The sequence below is a fragment of the Megalopta genalis genome, unplaced genomic scaffold (assembly GCF_051020955.1).
Source record: "Megalopta genalis isolate 19385.01 unplaced genomic scaffold, iyMegGena1_principal scaffold1814, whole genome shotgun sequence".
In the NCBI taxonomy this organism is placed as follows: domain Eukaryota; kingdom Metazoa; phylum Arthropoda; class Insecta; order Hymenoptera; family Halictidae; genus Megalopta; species Megalopta genalis.
Genome location: NW_027477882.1, coordinates 9,152 through 26,846, shown reverse-complemented (window position 1 = coordinate 26,846; position 17,695 = coordinate 9,152). Strand labels below are relative to the sequence as shown.

The 17,695-nt window shown below is 38.9% G+C and overlaps 1 protein-coding gene across 1 annotated transcript; it reads right to left on the bottom strand.

The window, feature by feature from the left end:
* Window positions 1–17,113: 17,113 nt before the first annotated feature.
* Window positions 17,114–17,456, bottom strand: LOC143263793 (uncharacterized; the record flags this gene model as incomplete). Its single annotated transcript, XM_076528503.1, has 1 exon — window positions 17,114–17,456. A coding segment is annotated over exon 1 (343 nt), but the record flags the coding sequence as incomplete, so codon positions are not given.
* Window positions 17,457–17,695: the final 239 nt, after the last annotated feature.

The window sequence follows — 17,695 nt, the reverse complement described above, 5'->3', positions numbered from 1 at the left end:
GTTATATTCAAATCCAAGCAAAACAGATGATTTAGTTTCAACTCAATGCGAAGTAGAAGGCTTAGCTTCAAATCCATGCGACACAAATGATTTAGCTTCAAATACTTGCGATAGAAGTGATATAGCTTCAATGCAGGCGAAACAAACGAGTTAGCTTCAAAGCCATGCAACACAAATGATTTAGCTTCATATACTTGCGATATAAATGATATAGCTTCAAATGCAGGCGAAACAAACGAGTTAGCTTCAAATCCAAGCGAAACACATGGTTTAGTTTCAAATCAATGAGAAGTAGGAGGCTTATCCTCAAAGCCATGCGACACAAATGATTTAGCTTCAAATACTTGCGATACAATTGATACAGCTTCAAATGCATGCGAAACAAACGAGTTAGCTTCAAATCCAAGCGAAACACATGATTTAGTTCCAAATCAATGCGAAGTAGAAGGTTTAGCTTCAAATCCAAGCGAAACACATGATTTCCCTTCAAATTAATGCGAAGTAGGAGGCTTATTCTCAAAGCCATGCGACACAAATGATTTAGCTTCAAATACTTGCGATATAATTGATATAGCATCAAATGCAGGCGAAACAAACGAGTTAGCTTCAAATCTGTGCGAAACACATGATTTAGCTTCAAATCAATGCGAAGTAGGAGGCTTAGCTTCAAAGCCATGCGACACAAATGGTTTAGCTTCAAATACTTGCGATACAATTGATATAGCTTCAAATGCATGCGAAACAAACGAGTTAGCTTCAAATACAAGCGAAACACATGATTTAGTTCCAAATCAATGCGAAGTAGAAGGCTTAGCTTCAAATCCAAGCGAAACACATGATTTACCTTCAAATTAATGCGAAGTAGAAGGCTTATCCTCAAAGCCATTCGACACAAATGATTCAGCTTCAAATACTTGCGATATAATTGATTTAGCTTCAAATGCAAGCGAAACAAACGAGTTATATTCAAATCCAAGCAAAACAGATGATTTAGTTTCAACTCAATGCGAAGTAGAAGGCTTAGCTTCAAATCCATGCGACACAAATGATTTAGCTTCAAATACTTGCGATAGAAGTGATATAGCTTCAATGCAGGCGAAACAAACGAGTTAGCTTCAAAGCCATGCAACACAAATGATTTAGCTTCATATACTTGCGATATAAATGATATAGCTTCAAATACAGGCGAAACAAACGAGTTAGCTCAAATCCAAGCGAAACACATGGTTTAGTTTCAAATCAATGCGAAGTAGGAGGCTTATCATCAAAGCCATGCGACACAAATGATTTAGCTTCAAATACTTGCGATACAATTGATATAGCTTCAAATGCATGCGAAACAAACGAGTTAGCTTCAAATCCAAGCGAAACACATGATTTAGTTCCAAATCAATGCGAAGTAGAAGGTTTAGCTTCAAATCCAAGCGAAACACATGATTTTCCTTCAAATTAATGCGAAGTAGAGGGCTTATTCTCAAAGCCATGCGACACAAATGATTTAGCTTCAAATACTTGCGATATAATTGATATAGCATCAAATGCAGGCGAAACAAACGAGTTAGCTTCAAATCTGTGCGAAACACATGATTTAGCTTCAAATCAATGCGAAGTATGAGGCTTATCCTCAAAGCCATGGGACACAAATGATTTAGCTTCAAATACTTGCGATATAACTGATATAGCTTCAAATGCAGGCGAAATAAACGAGTTAGCTTCAAATCTGTGCGAAACACATGATTTAGCTTCAAATCCATGCGAACCACATGATTTAGTTTCAAATCAATGTGAAGTAGAAGGCTTAGCTTCAAATCCATGCGAAACACATGACTTAGTTTCAAATCAATGCGAAGCAGAAGGCTTAGCTTCAAATCCATGCGAAACAAATGATTTAGTTTCACATACTTGCGATATAAATGATATAGCTTCAAATGCAGGCGAAACAAACGAGTTAGCTTCAAATCCAAGCGAAGCACGTGATTTACCTTCAAATTAATGCGAAGTAGAAGGCTTATCCACAAAGCCATGCGACACAAATGATTTAGCTTCAAATACTTGCGATACAATTGATATAGCTTCAAATGCATGCGAAACAAACGAGTTAGCTTCAAATCCAAGCGAAACACATGATTTAGTTCCAAATCAATGCGAAGTAGTAGGCTTAGCTTCAAATCCAAGCGAAACACATGATTTACCTTCAAATTAATGCGAAGTAGAAGGCTTATCCTCAAAGCCATGCGACACAAATGATTCAGCTTCAAATACTTGCGATATAATTGATTAAGCTTCAAATGCAAGCGAAACAAACGAGTTAGCTTCAAATCCAAGCGAAACACATGGTTTAGTTTCAAATCAATGCGAAGTAGGAGGCTTATCCTCAAAGCCATGCGACGCAAATGATTTAGCTTCAAATACTTGCGATATAACTGATATAGCTTCAAATGCAGACGAAATAAACGAGTTAGCTTCAAATCTGTGCGAAACACATGATTTAGCTTCAAATCCATGCGAACCACATGATTTAGTTTCAAATCAATGTGAAGTAGAAGGCTTAGCTTCAAATCCATGCGAAACACATGATTTAGTTTCAAATCAATGCGAAGCAGAAGGCTTAGCTTCAAATCCATGCGAAACAAATGATTTAGTTTCACATACTTGCGATATAAATGATATAGCTTCAAATGCAGGCGAAACAAACGAGTTAGCTTCAAATCCAAGCGAAGCACATGATTTACCTTCAAATTAATGCGAAGTAGAAGGCTTATCCACAAAGCCATGCGACACAAATGATTTAGCTTCAAATACTTGCGATACAATTGATATAGCTTCAAATGCATGCGAAACAAACGAGTTAGCTTCAAATCCAAGCGAAACACATGATTTAGTTCCAAATCAATGCGAAGTAGAAGGCTTAGCTTCTAATCCATGCGACACAAATGATTTAGCTTCAAATACTTGCGATAGAAGTGATATAGCTTCAATGCAGGCGAAACAAACGAGTTAGCTTCAAAGCCATGCAACACAAATGATTTAGCTTCATATACTTGCGATTTAAATGATATAGCTTCAAATGCAGGCGAAACAAACGAGTTAGCTTCAAATCTAAGCGAAACACATGATTTAGTTTCAAATCAATGCGAAGCAGAAGGCTTAGCTTCAAATCCATGCGAAACAAATGATTTAGTTTCACATACTTGCGATATAAATGATATAGCTTCAAATGCAGGCGAAACAAACGAGTTAGCTTCAAATACAAGCGAAGCACGTGATTTACCTTCAAATTAATGCGAAGTAGAAGGCTTATCCACAAAGCCATGCGACAGAAATGATTTAGCTTCAAATACTTGCGATACAATTGATATAGCTTCAAATGCATGCGAAACAAACGAGTTAGCTTCAAATCTAAGCGAAACACATGATTTAGTTCCAAATCAATGCGAAGTAGAAGGCTTAGCTTCAAAGCCATGCAACACAAATGATTTAGCTTCATATACTTGCGATATAAATGATATAGCTTCAAATGCAGGCGAAACAAACGAGTTAGCTTCAAATCCAAGCGAAACACATGGTTTAGTTTCAAATCAATGCGAAGTAGGAGGCTTAGCTTCAAATCCATGCGAAACACATGATTTAGTTTCAAATCAATGCGAAGCAGAAGGCTTAGCTTCAAATCCATGCGAAACAAATGATTTAGTTTCACATACTTGCGATATAAATGATATAGCTTCAAATGCAGGCGAAACAAACGAGTTAGCTTCAAATCCAAGCGAAGCACGTGATTTACCTTCAAATTAATGCGAAGTAGAAGGCTTATCCTCAAAGCCATGCGACACAAATGATTTAGCTTCAAATACTTGCGATACAATTGATATAGCTTCAAATGCATCCCAAACAAACGAGTTAGATTCAAATCCAAGCAAAACAGATGATTTAGTTTCAAATCAATGCGAAGTAGAAGGCTTAGCTTCAAATCCATGCGACACAAATGATTTAGCTTCAAATACTTGCGATAGAAGTGATATAGCTTCAATGCAGGCGAAACAAACGAGTTAGCTTCAAAGCCATGCAACACAAATGATTTAGCTTCATATACTTGCGATATAAATGATATAGCTTCAAATTCAGGCGAAACAAACGAGTTAGCTTCAAATCCAAGCGAAACACATGGTTTAGTTTCAAATCAATGCGAAGTAGGAGGCTTATCCTCAAAGCCATGCGACGCAAATGATTCAGCTTCAAATACTTGCGATATAACTGATATAGCTTCAATTGCAGGCGAAATAAACGAGTTAGCTTCAAATCTGTGCGAAACACATGAATTAGCTTCAAATCCATGCGAACCACATGATTTAGTTTCAAATCAATGTGAAGTAGAAGGATTAGCTTCAAATCCATGCGAAACACATGATTTAGTTTCAATTCATTGCGAAGCAGAAGGCTTAGCTTCAAAGCCATGCAACACAAATGATTTAGCTTCATATACTTGCGATATAAATGATATAGCTTCAAATGCAGGCGAAACAAACGAGTTAGCTTCAAATCCAAGCGAAACACATGGTTTAGTTTCAAATCAATGCGAAGTAGGAGGCTTATCCTCAATGCCATGCGACGCAAATGATTTAGCTTCAAATACTTGCGATATAACTGATATAGCTTCAAATGCAGGCGAAATAAACGAGTTAGCTTCAAATCTGTGCGAAACACATGATTTAGCTTCAAATCCATGCGAACCACATGATTTAGTTTCAAATCAATGTGAAGTAGAAGGCTTAGCTTCAAATCCATGCGAAACACATGATTTAGTTTCAAATCAATGCGAAGCAGAAGGCTTAGCTTCAAATCCATGCGAAACAAATGATTTAGTTTCACATACTTGCGATATAAATGATATAGCTTCAAATGCAGGCGAAACAAACGAGTTAGCTTCAAATCCAAGCGAAGCACGTGATTTACCTTCAAATTAATGCGAAGTAGAAGGCTTATCCACAAAGCCATGCGACACAAATGATTTAGCTTCAAATACTTGCGATACAATTGATATAGCTTCAAATGCATGCGAAACAAACGAGTTAGATTCAAATCCAAGCAAAACAGATGATTTAGTTTCAAATCAATGCGAAGTAGAAGGCTTAGCTTCAAATCCATGCGACACAAATGATTTAGCTTCAAATACTTGCGATAGAAGTGATATAGCTTCAATGCAGGCGAAACAAACGAGTTAGCTTCAAAGCCATGCAACACAAATGATTTAGCTTCATATACTTGCGATATAAATGATATAGCTTCAAATGTAGGCGAAACAAACGAGTTAGCTTCAAATCCAAGCGAAACACATGGTTTAGTTTCAAATCAATGCGAAGTAGGAGGCTTATCCTCAAAACCATGCGACGCAAATGATTTAGCTTCAAATACTTGCGATATAACTGATATAGCTTCAAATGCAGGCGAAATAAACGAGTTAGCTTCAAATCTGTGCGAAACACATGATTTAGCTTCAAATCCATGCGAACCACATGATTTAGTTTCAAATCAATGTGAAGTAGAAGGCTTAGCTTCAAATCCATGCGAAACACATGATTTAGTTTCAAATCAATGTGAAGTAGAAGGCTTAGCTTCAAATCCATGCGAAACACATGATTTAGTTTCAAATCAATGCGAAGCAGAAGGCTTAGCTTCAAATCCATGCGACACAAATGATTTAGCTTCAAATACTTGCGATAGAAGTGATATAGCTTCAATGCAGGCGAAACAAACGAGTTTGCTTCAAAGCCATGCAACACAAATGATTTAGCTTCATATACTTGCGATATAAATGATATAGCTTCAAATGCAGGCGAAACAAACGAGTTAGCTTCAAAGCCATGCGACACAAATTGTTTAGCTTCAAATACTTGCGATTCAATTGATATAGCTTCAAATGCATGCGAAACAAACGAGTTAGCTTCAAATCCAAGCGAAACACATGATTTAGTTCCAAATCAATGCGAAGTAGTAGGCTTAGCTTCAAATCAAAGCGAAACACATGATTTACCTTCAAATTAATGCGAAGTAGAAGGCTTATCCTCAAAGCCATGCGACACAAATGATTCAGCTTCAAATACTTGCGATAGAAGTGATATAGCTTCAATGCAGGCGAAACAAACGAGATAGCTTCAAAGCCATGCAACACAAATGATTTAGCTTCATATACTTGCGATATAAATGATATAGCTTCAAATGCAGGCGAAACAAACGAGTTAGCTTCAAAGCCATGCGACACAAATTGTTTAGCTTCAAATACTTGCGATTCAATTGATATAGCTTCAAATACATGCGAAACAAACGAGTTAGCTTCAAATCCAAGCGAAACACATGATTTAGTTCCAAATCAATGCGAAGTAGAAGGCTTAGCTTCAAATCCAAGCGAAACACATGATTTACCTTCAAATTAATGCGAAGTAGAAGGCTTATCCTCAAAGCCATGCGACACAAATGATTCAGCTTCAAATACTTGCGATATAATTGATTTAGCTTCAAATGCAAGCGAAACAAACGAGTTAGATTCAAATCCAAGCAAAACAGATGATTTAGTTTCAAATCAATGCGAAGTAGAAGGCTTAGCTTCAAATCCATGCGACACAAATGATTTAGCTTCAAATACTTGCGATAGAAGTGATATAGCTTCAATGCAGGCGAAACAAACGAGTTAGCTTCAAAGCCATGCAACACAAATGATTTAGCTTCATATACTTGCGATATAAATGATATAGCTTCAAATGCAGGCGAAACAAACGAGTTAGCTTCAAATCCAAGCGAAACACATGGTCTAGTTTCAAATCAATGCGAAGTAGGAGGCTTATCCTCAAAGCCATGCGACACAAATGATTTAGCTTCAAATACTTGCGATATAACTGATATAGATTCAAATGCAGGCGAAATAAACGAGTTAGCTTCAAATCTGTGCGAAACACATGATTTAGCTTCAAATCCATGCGAACCACATGATTTAGTTTCAAATCAATGTGAAGTAGAAGGCTTAGCTTCAAATCCATGCGAAACACATGAGTTAGTTTCAAATCAATGCGAAGCAGAAGGCTTAGCTTCAAATCCATGCGAAACAAATGATTTAGTTTCACATACTTGCGATATAAATGATATAGCTTCAAATGCAGGCGAAACAAACGAGTTAGCTTCAAATCCAAGCGAAGCACGTGATTTACCTTCAAATTAATGCGAAGTAGAAGGCTTATCCACAAAGCCATGCGACACAAATGATTTAGCTTCAAATACTTGCGATACAATTGATATAGCTTCAAATGCATGCGAAACAAACGAGTTAGCTTCAAATCCAAGCGAAACACATGATTTAGTTCCAAATCAATGCGAAGTAGTAGGCTTAGCTTCAAATCAAAGCGAAACACATGATTTACCTTCAAATTAATGCGAAGTAGAAGGCTTATCCTCAAAGCCATGCGACACAAATGATTCAGCTTCAAATACTTGCGATAGAAGTGATATAGCTTCAATGCAGGCGAAACAAACGAGATAGCTTCAAAGCCATGCAACACAAATGATTTAGCTTCATATACTTGCGATATAAATGATATAGCTTCAAATTCAGGCGAAACAAACGAGTTAGCTTCAAATCCAAGCGAAACACATGGTTTAGTTTCAAATCAATGCGAAGTAGGAGGCTTATCCTCAAAGCCATGCGACGCAAATGATTTAGCTTCAAATACTTGCGATATAACTGATATAGCTTCAATTGCAGGCGAAATAAACGAGTTAGCTTCAAATCTGTGCGAAACACATGAATTAGCTTCAAATCCAAGCGAAACACATGGTTTAGCTTCATATTCTTGCGAAACAAATGGTTTAGCATCAGATGCTTGTGATAAACATGATTTAGCTTCAACTGCATTCAATATAAACTAGTTAGCTTCAAATCCAAGGGAAACACATGATTTAGCTTCAAATACCTGCGGTATAAGTGAGTTAGCTTGAAATGCACACAAAACAAACGAGTTAGCTACAGATCCGTGCGAAACAAATGGTTTTGTTACAAATACTTGTGATATACATTATTTAGCTACAACTGCAAGCGAAACAAACGAGTTTGCTTCAAATCCATGCGAAACACATGATTTAGCTTCAAGTCCATGAGAAACACATGGTTTAGCTTCATAATCTTGACAAACAGATGGTTTAGCTTCAGATATTTATGATAAACATGATTTACCTTCAACTGCATGCGAAACAAACGAGTTAGCTTCAAATGTATGCGAAACACATGATCTAGATTCAAATCAATGCGAAGTAGGAGACGTAGCTTCAAATACATGCGACACAAATGATTTAGCTTCACATACTAGCGATTTAATGATATAGCTTCAAATGAAGGAAAAACGAACGAGTTAGCTTAAAATGCAAGCGAAACACATGATTTAGATTCAAATCAATGCGAAGTAGAAGGCTTCGCTTCAAATCCATGCGAAGCAAATGATTTAGCTTCACATTCTTGCGATATAAATGATATAGCTTCAAGTGCAGGCGAAGCAAACGAGTTGGCTTCAAATCCACGCGAGAAACATGATTTAGCTTCAAATCCATGAGAAACACATGGTTTAGCTTCATAATCTTGCGAAACAGATGGTTTAGCTTCAGATATTTATGATAAACATGATTTAGTTTCAACTGCATGCGAAACAATCGCGTTCGCTTCAAATCCAAGGGAACCAAATAATTTAGCTTCAAATCAATGCGATGTTGAAGGCTTAGCTTAAAATCAATGCGAAACAAATGGTTTAGCTTCAAATTCTTGCGAAACAAATGGTTCAGATTCAGATACTTGTGATAAACACGATTTAGCTCCAAATGCATGCGAAACAAACGAATTAGCTTCAAAGCTATGCGACACAAATGATTTAGCTTCAAATACTTGCGATATAATTGATATAGCATCAAATGCAGGCGAAACAAACGAGTTAGCTTCAAATCCAAGCGAAACACATGGTTTAGCTTCATATTCTTGCGAAACAAATGGTTTAGCATCAGATACTTGTGATAAACATGATTTAGCTTCAACTGCATTCAATATAAACTAGTTAGCTTCAAATCCAAGGGAAACACATGATTTAGCTTCAAATACCTGCGGTATAAGTGAGTTAGCTTGAAATGCACACAAAACAAACGAGTTAGCTACAGATCCGTGCGAAACAAAAGGTTTTGTTACAAATACTTGTGATATACATTATTTAGCTACAACTGCAAGCGAAACAAACGAGTTAGCTTCAAATCCGTGCGAAACACGTGGTTTAGCTTCAAACTCATGCGAAGCACATGGTTCAGCTTAATATTCATGCGAATCAAATGGTTCAGCTACAAATACTTGTGATATACATGATTTAGGTTCAACTGCATGTGAAACAAACGTGTTAGCTTCCAATTCATGCGATATCGATGAGTCAGCTTCAAATCAATGCTATGTAGAAGGTTTAGCATCAAATCCATGCGACACAAATGATTTAGCTTCAGATACTTGCGATATAAGTGATATAGCTTCAAATGCAGGCAAAACAAACCAGTTAGCTTAAAATCCATGCAAAACACATGATTAAGCTTCAAATCAGTGCTATGTAGAAGGTTTAGCATCAAATCCATGCGACACAAATGATTTAGCTACAGATACTTGCGATATAAGTGATATAGCTTCATCTGCAGGCGAAACAAACGAGTTAGCTACAAATCCATGCAAAAAACATGACTAATTTCAAATGAATGCGATATAGAAGGTATAGCTTCAAATCCATGCGAAACATATGATTTTGCTGCAAATCAATGCTATGTAGAAGGTTTAGCATCAAATCCATGCGACACAAATGATTTAGCTTCAGATACTTGCGATATAACTGATATAGCTTCAACTGCATGCGAAACAAACGAGTTAGCTTCAAATCCAAGCGAAACACATGATTTAGCTTCAAATCAATGCGAAGTAGAAGGCTTGGATTCAAATCCATGCGAAACGATTTATTTAGATTCAAATGCTTGTCATATACATGATATAGCTTTAAATGCAGGCGGAACAAAGGAGTAAGCTTCAAATCCATGCGAAGAACATGATTTAGCTTCAACTGCATGCGAAACACATGATTTAGGTTCAAATTCATGGGAAACACGTGGTTTAGCATCAAATCCGTGCGAATCAGATGGTTTAGCTTCAAATACTTGTGATATAAGTGATTTAGATTCAACTGCATGCGAAACAAACGAGATAGCTTCAAATCCAAGCGAAATACATTATTTAGTTTCAAATCAATGCGAAGTAGAAGGCTCGGCTTCAAATCCATGCGAAGCAAATGGTTTAGCTACAAACATTTGTGATATACATGATTTAGCTTCAACTACATGCGAAACCAGTGAGTTTTCATCAAATCCAAGAGAAAAACTTAATTCAGTTTCAAATCAATGCGATGCAGAAGGTTTGGCTTCAAATCCATGCGAAACAAATGATTTAGCTTCCAATTCATGCGATATAAGTGATACAGCTTCAAATGCAGGAGAAGCAAACGAGTTAGCTTCAAGTCCATGCGAAACACATGATTTAGCTTCTAATCAATGCGAAATAGAAGGCTTAGCTTCAAATGCATGCGGAACAAATATTTTAGCATCAAATACTTGTGATATACATGATTTAGCTTCAACTGCATGCGAAACAAACGAGTTAGCTTCAAATCCAAGCGAATCAAATGGTTTAGCTTCAAATACTTGCGATAAAAATGATATAGCTTGAAATGCATGCGAAACAAACGAGTTAGCTTCAAATCCAAGCGAAACACATGATTTAGCTTCAAATCAATGCGAAGTAGAAGGCTTGGATTCAAATCCATGCGAAACGAATTATTTAGAATCAAATACTTGTCATATACATGATATAGCTTCAAATGCAGGCGGAACAAAGGAGTAAGCTTCAAATCTATGCGAAACACATGATTTAGGTTCAAATTCATGGGAAACACGTGGTTTAGCATCAAATCCGTGCGAATCAGATGGTTTAGCTTCAAATACTTGTGATATAAGTGATTTAGATTCAACTGCATGCGAAACAAACGAGATAGCTTCAAATCCAAGCGAAACACATGATTTAGTTTCAAATCAATGCGAAGTAGAAGGCTTGGCTTCAAATCCATGCGAAACAAATGGTTTAGCTACAAACATTTGTGATATACATGATTTAGCTTCAACTACATGCGAAACCAGTGCGTTTTCTTCAAATCCAAGAGAAAAACTTGATTCAGTTTCAAATCAATGCGATGCAGAAGGTTTGGCTTCAAATCCATGCGAAACAAATGATTTAGCTTCCAATTCATGCGATATAAGTGATACAGCTTCAAATGCAGGAGAAGCAAACGAGTTAGCTTCAAGTCCATGCGAAACACATGATTTAGCTTCTAATCAATGCGAAATAGAAGGCTTAGCTTCAAATGCATGCGGAACAAATATTTTAGCATCAAATACTTGTGATATACATGATTTAGCTTCAACTGCATGCGAAACAAACGAGTTAGCTTCAAATCCAAGCGAATCAAATGGTTTAGCTTCAAATACTTGCGATAAAAATGATATAGCTTGAAATGCATGCGAAACAAACGAGTTAGCTTCAAATCCAAGCGAAACACATGATTTAGCTTCAAATCAATGCGAAGTAGAAGGCTTGGATTCAAATCCATGCGAAACGAATTATTTAGAATCAAATACTTGTCATATACATGATATAGCTTCAAATGCAGGCGGAACAAAGGAGTAAGCTTCAAATCTATGCGAAACACATGATTTAGGTTCAAATTCATGGGAAACACGTGGTTTAGCATCAAATCCGTGCGAATCAGATGGTTTAGCTTCAAATACTTGTGATATAAGTGATTTAGATTCAACTGCATGCGAAACAAACGAGATAGCTTCAAATCCAAGCGAAACACATGATTTAGTTTCAAATCAATGCGAAGTAGAAGGCTTGGCTTCAAATCCATGCGAAACAAATGGTTTAGCTACAAACATTTGTGATATACATGATTTAGCTTCAACTACATGCGAAACCAGTGCGTTTTCTTCAAATCCAAGAGAAAAACTTGATTCAGTTTCAAATCAATGCGATGCAGAAAGTTTAGCTTCAAATCCATGCGAAACAAATGATTTAGCTTCAAATACTTGCCACATAAATGAAATAGCTACAAATGCAGGCGACACAAACGACTTAGCTTCAAATCCATTCAGAAGACATGATTAAGCTCCAAATACATGCGAAAGACACGATTAAGGTTCAAATTCATTGAAAACACGTGGTTTAGCATCAAATCCGTGCGAATCAAATGGTTTAGCTTCACATACTTGTAATATACATGATTTAGATTCAACTGCATGCGAAACAAACGAGTTAGCTTCAAATCTAACCGAAACACTTGATTTAGCTTCAAATCAATGCGAAGTAGAAGGCTTAGCTTCAAATCCATGCGACACAATTGATTTAGCTTTAAATATTTTGCGATATAATTGATAAAGCTTCAAATGCAGGCGATACAAACGAATTAGCTTCAAATCCAAGGGAAACATATGATTTAGTTTCAAATCAATGTGAAGTAGAAGGCTTAGCTTCAAATCCATGCGTAACACATGATTTAGTTTCAAATAGTTGCGATATAAGTGATATAGATTCAACTGGAAGCGAAACAAACCAGGTAGATTAAATTCCATGCGAAACACATGATTTGGCTTAAAATTCATGCGAAACAAATGATTTAGCTTCAAATACTTGCGATATAAATGATATAACTTCAAATGCAGGCAAAACAAACGAGTTAGCTTCAAATCCATGCGGAACACATGATTTAGCTTCAAATCAATGTGAAACACATGGTTTAGCTTCATATACTTGCGAAACAAGTGGTTCAGCTTCAGATACTTCTGATAAACATGATTTAGCTTCAACTGCATGCGAAACAATCGAGTTAGCTTCAAATCCAAGGGAAACAAATGATTTAGCTACAAATCAATGCGAAGTAGAAGGCTTAGCTTCAAAGTCATGCGACACAATTGATATAGCTTCAAATACTTGCGATATAATTGATGTAGGTTCAAATGGAGGCGAAACAAACGATTTAGCTTCAAATCTAAGCGAAACACATGATTTAGTTTCAAATCAATGCGAAGTAGAAGGCTTAGCTTCAAATCCATGCGAAACAAATGATTTAGCTTCAAATGCTTGCTGTATAAATGAAGTAACTTCAAATGCAGGCGAAACAAACGAGTTAACTTCAAATCCATGCGAAACACATGATTTAGCTTCAAATCAATGCGAAACACATGTTTTAGCTTCATATTCTTGCGAAAGAAATGGTTTAAATTCAAATGCTAGTGATATAATTGATTTAGCATCAACTGCATGCCAAACAAACGAGTTAGTTTCAAATCCAAGAGAAACACATGATTAAGCTTCAAAACGATGCGAAACACATTGTTTAGCTTCATATTCTTGCGAAACAAATGGGTTGTCTTCACATACTTGTGATATTCATGATTTAACTTCGACTGCATGCGAAACAAACGAGTTAACTTCAAATCCATGCGAAACACATGATTTAGCTTCAAATCAATGCGGAACACATGACTTACCTTCAAATCAAAGCGAAGTAGAAGGTTCAGCTTGTTTTTCGCGCACCGACACCGCGACCGTTGTTCGGTCTACGGGGGTTGTAAATTCCCGATTCTAATTGACAATGTGGTTCGCGATGCTCTGTGCCCACTTAAAGTAACAGAGCTGGTAATGATTGTTGATGACTATGTTTTTCTGCGTTTTTCTGTCCGCGCCCCGACTGGTCGCGTTATTTTATATCGGTCACCCCCGTTTGAGATCCCTGAAGGAACCTCCACCTCCACGCCGGGACGCACTGATTGGTTTTTCTCGAAGATTGCGATTTTCCAATCAGTGTCCTCTAAGCTTTTCGTCACCACCCTCTCGTATCGTCCTACACGAGCCTTGTCTAGGAGAGGGGGGTGTTGCGTAGTTGCGTGGTCGGGAGGTCCCCTGGGGCCTGAGATATCGTCCCCGCGACGGTTGGGACTAAACTTTCTCAAGACCCGTTAAATTCTCAAATTTACGACGGGGTTGTTTTTTTCGGACCTTTCGTGCCTACGACGCGTCGCGGTCATTAAAGAGACAGAAGACCCTGCTCCAATGATCTGCAGATGGAAGAAAGGTTTCCGTCTCTTTGTGATCCTCGCTGGTCCACGCCATAAACTTTCGCGAAAGCGGCCTACGGGAGGTCCTACAGAACGGAACATCCTCCCCGCCTTGAGAGGGAACCGATCAAAGTGAAATGAGGAAAGTCTAATCGATGTGTGGTGACCAATGTGGATGACTAATATATGATGTGTAACGTGTATGAATGTAATGTTTCGCGTAGGCGTACGTGTATCTGAGAGCCTTATATCTATGAATTACTAAATGTAACATTCCCGGGCTGGTCATCTTCTGTCGAAGATCTGCTGCGTCCTTGGTTGTCGTCATCTGGTTGGATTGGCAATGGGACGAGTTTTTTTATGCTCCGATCGAACACATTGGTAGCAGTCTTTACTGTAACTGTGCGAATTATGCCGTCGGAGCCTGGATGGACCTTGATGACTCGCCCCAACGGCCATTGCATGGACGGCACGTGATCTTCCCTGAGGAGGGCTATAGAGTTCTCAGTGATCTGGTGATCCCCCTTGAACCATTTACTACGACTGGTCAGCTCGTTCAAATATTCTAGATGCCAACACTTCCAAAAATGCTGTTTTAGCTGTTGAATGCGTTGCCACCCGGATAGCCGATTGGATGGAACATCTGTTAACTCGTGTTCGCGTAAACTTGTGAGAGCATCACCGATAAGGAAATGACCGGGGGTAAGAACAAGAAGATCGTTTGGTTCGGATGAGATTGGAGTCAGAGGACGGGAATTGAGAATAGCTTCAATGTTGATAATTAAGGTATTCAAGTTTTCGAAGGTAAACAATTCAGCACCCATAACGCGTTTCAAATGTTTCTTAAATGACTTTACTGCTGCTTCCCAGAGGCCGCCGAAATGCGGAGCTTGAGGTGGAATGAAATGCCAATTAATTGAGCGATCTGCGAGGAACGAAGCTACGTTGTTGTAATGATTGTCGGAGCGCAACAATTCTCGAAGTTCTTTGAATTCGTTATTAGCTCCGATGAAATTGGAACCGTTGTCGGAGTATAGATTTTTGCAAAAACCTGGTCTTGCTATGAATCGTCCCAAAGCTGCAACAAAGGCTTCACTGGTCAAGTCGCCGACAAGCTCGAGGTGGACGGCCTTTACCGCGAGGCATACAAAAACGGCTACGTATACATTTATACGACGCTGATTCCTGTATGTTCGTTCTTTCACGAAAAAAGGCCCACAGTAGTCCACTCCTACATTTGTAAACGGACGAGATTCTGTGACTCTGGCATTTGGTAAATCACCCATTACGTAATTGGCATGAGGTGGATTGGCTCGACAACAGCGGACGCAACTCCGAATTGTTTTCCAAACTTGACTTCGCCCGTCTATGGGCCAGTACGCTCTTCTTGTTGCATATAATGTAGCTTGAGTACCGGCGTGCATGTGAATTATGTGTTCGTTCTGGATGATGAGGTTGGTTGTGTGCGACTTTGGTAGGATAATAGGGTGTTTTTGCGTGAATGTCAACGTTGAATTTCTCAGTCTACCTCCGACTCGTAGTATCCCGTCTTGGTCAATGAATGGATGTAGTCTCGCTAATTTTCCGGTGATCTTATGATGCCGATGCTGTCGTATGAGATGGAATTCGTCTGCGAAGTAAGACCGTTGCAATAATTTTATAACGGTTGTCCTTGCTCGAGCTAGCTCGGTTGCCTGTAGAGTACCCTTCGTCATCCGTCCTGGCTTCCACCGTAGGCACCATGCAACGACCTGCAAATGCCTGCTCCACGACGAGAACCGTTCGAGTAAACTTGCGTCGATGGTGGTCATAGCTAAGCAGACAGCCACCCGTTGCTCCGAGTCATGGAGAACAGGTACTAATTTCCCATTTGGCCAGTATGACTCATCCTGGTGAAGCCAAGTTGGGCCATTGCACCAGATGGATGGTCGAAGGAACTCCTCTATTGATTGTCCTCGAGAAATGAGATCTGCTGGGTTATCAGCTGAGCTAACGTGGCGCCATTCTTCAATCTTTGTTTTGGATTGGATCTCGGACACCCGGTTGGCGACGAATGTTTTTAATGTATGAGGTGACGAATTAAGCCAATGCAAAACTATTGTTGAATCTGTCCATAAAATCGTGCGGTCGATGTGTATGTGTAATGCTTTATGAATAGTATTAATGAGCGATGATAGTAATAAGGCTCCACACAATTCGAGTCGCGGGATAGATTGACTCTTTAATGGTGCAACCTTCGATTTGGCTGCTAGGAGTTCCACCTGCGTTTGACCCTCTGCATCTGTAGAACGGAGGTATACACAGGCTCCGTACGCCTTCTCGCTGGCGTCGCAGAATCCATGTAACTGGATGGTTGAAGCCGCAGTGATTACGGTTTTTCGATTAAATGTCACATTGTTGAGCAATGGTAGTTGCGTGTAGTATCGTGTCCATTCCGTGTGTAAGCTCATGGGTAGCGATTCGTCCCAATCAACTTTCAAAGTCCATATTTTCTGGAGGAGGATTTTTGCCACGATGATGACTGGGCCTAGGAGACCCAACGGGTCATAAACCTTTGCTATTTCAGAACTGATCAATCGTTTGGTGACTCGAGATGCATGTGTGAGAGGCTTGACTGTGTATGTAATGGAGTCCTCGACTGAATACCAAACGATCCCGAGCGTTTTGATTGTTGAAGATTCACCGAGGTGAAGTTTCTGGTTGATATTTTGATCGGACAACCCGATTAACAATTCTTGGTTATTGGAAGCCCATTTCCTGATATTTAGACCGGATAAGCGAAGGAGTTGTATAAGTTCGTTTCGTGACGCGAGGGCCTCTTGGATCGTGGACGCGCCGGTGAGTGCATCATCCACATAGAAATCCTGCTGCAAGATTTTCGCGGCGGAAGGAAAGCGGTGACCTTCGTCTTGTGCCACTTGTTGGAGGCATCTGATAGCCAGATATGGGGCGGCTGATAGGCCGAATGTAACCGTATTTAGTTCATAAGTTTTTACGCAATTGTCGGTGTCACGCCAGAGGATTCTCTGGTACCTTCTGTCTTCTGGGCGCACGAGAAATTGCCTATACATCTTCTCGATGTCGCCAGTAATAACATACTGATGGATGCGAAATCGGAGCAAAATGTAGAACAGATCGTCCTGTATTTTGGCTCCAATGTGTAAGGTGTCGTTAAGTGAAAATCCAGTGCTTGTGATTGCAGACCCTTCGAAGACTACGCGTAATTTAGTTGTATCGCTCGACATTTTGATGACCCCGTGATGTGGAAGATAGTATCCTTGGTGAGATATCTGCACTTCGGACATGTGGCCAAGATCGAGATATTCTTGAATGATTGATTGGTACTGCTGTTTGAAGTCTGGATCGCGTTTGAATTTCCGTTCTAATGAGATGAGACGCTTCAGTGCTTGCGTCTTGGATTCACCCAGCTTGTCCTTGTTTTCGTTAAATGGAAGTGCGACAACATATCTACCTTCTGTGTTTC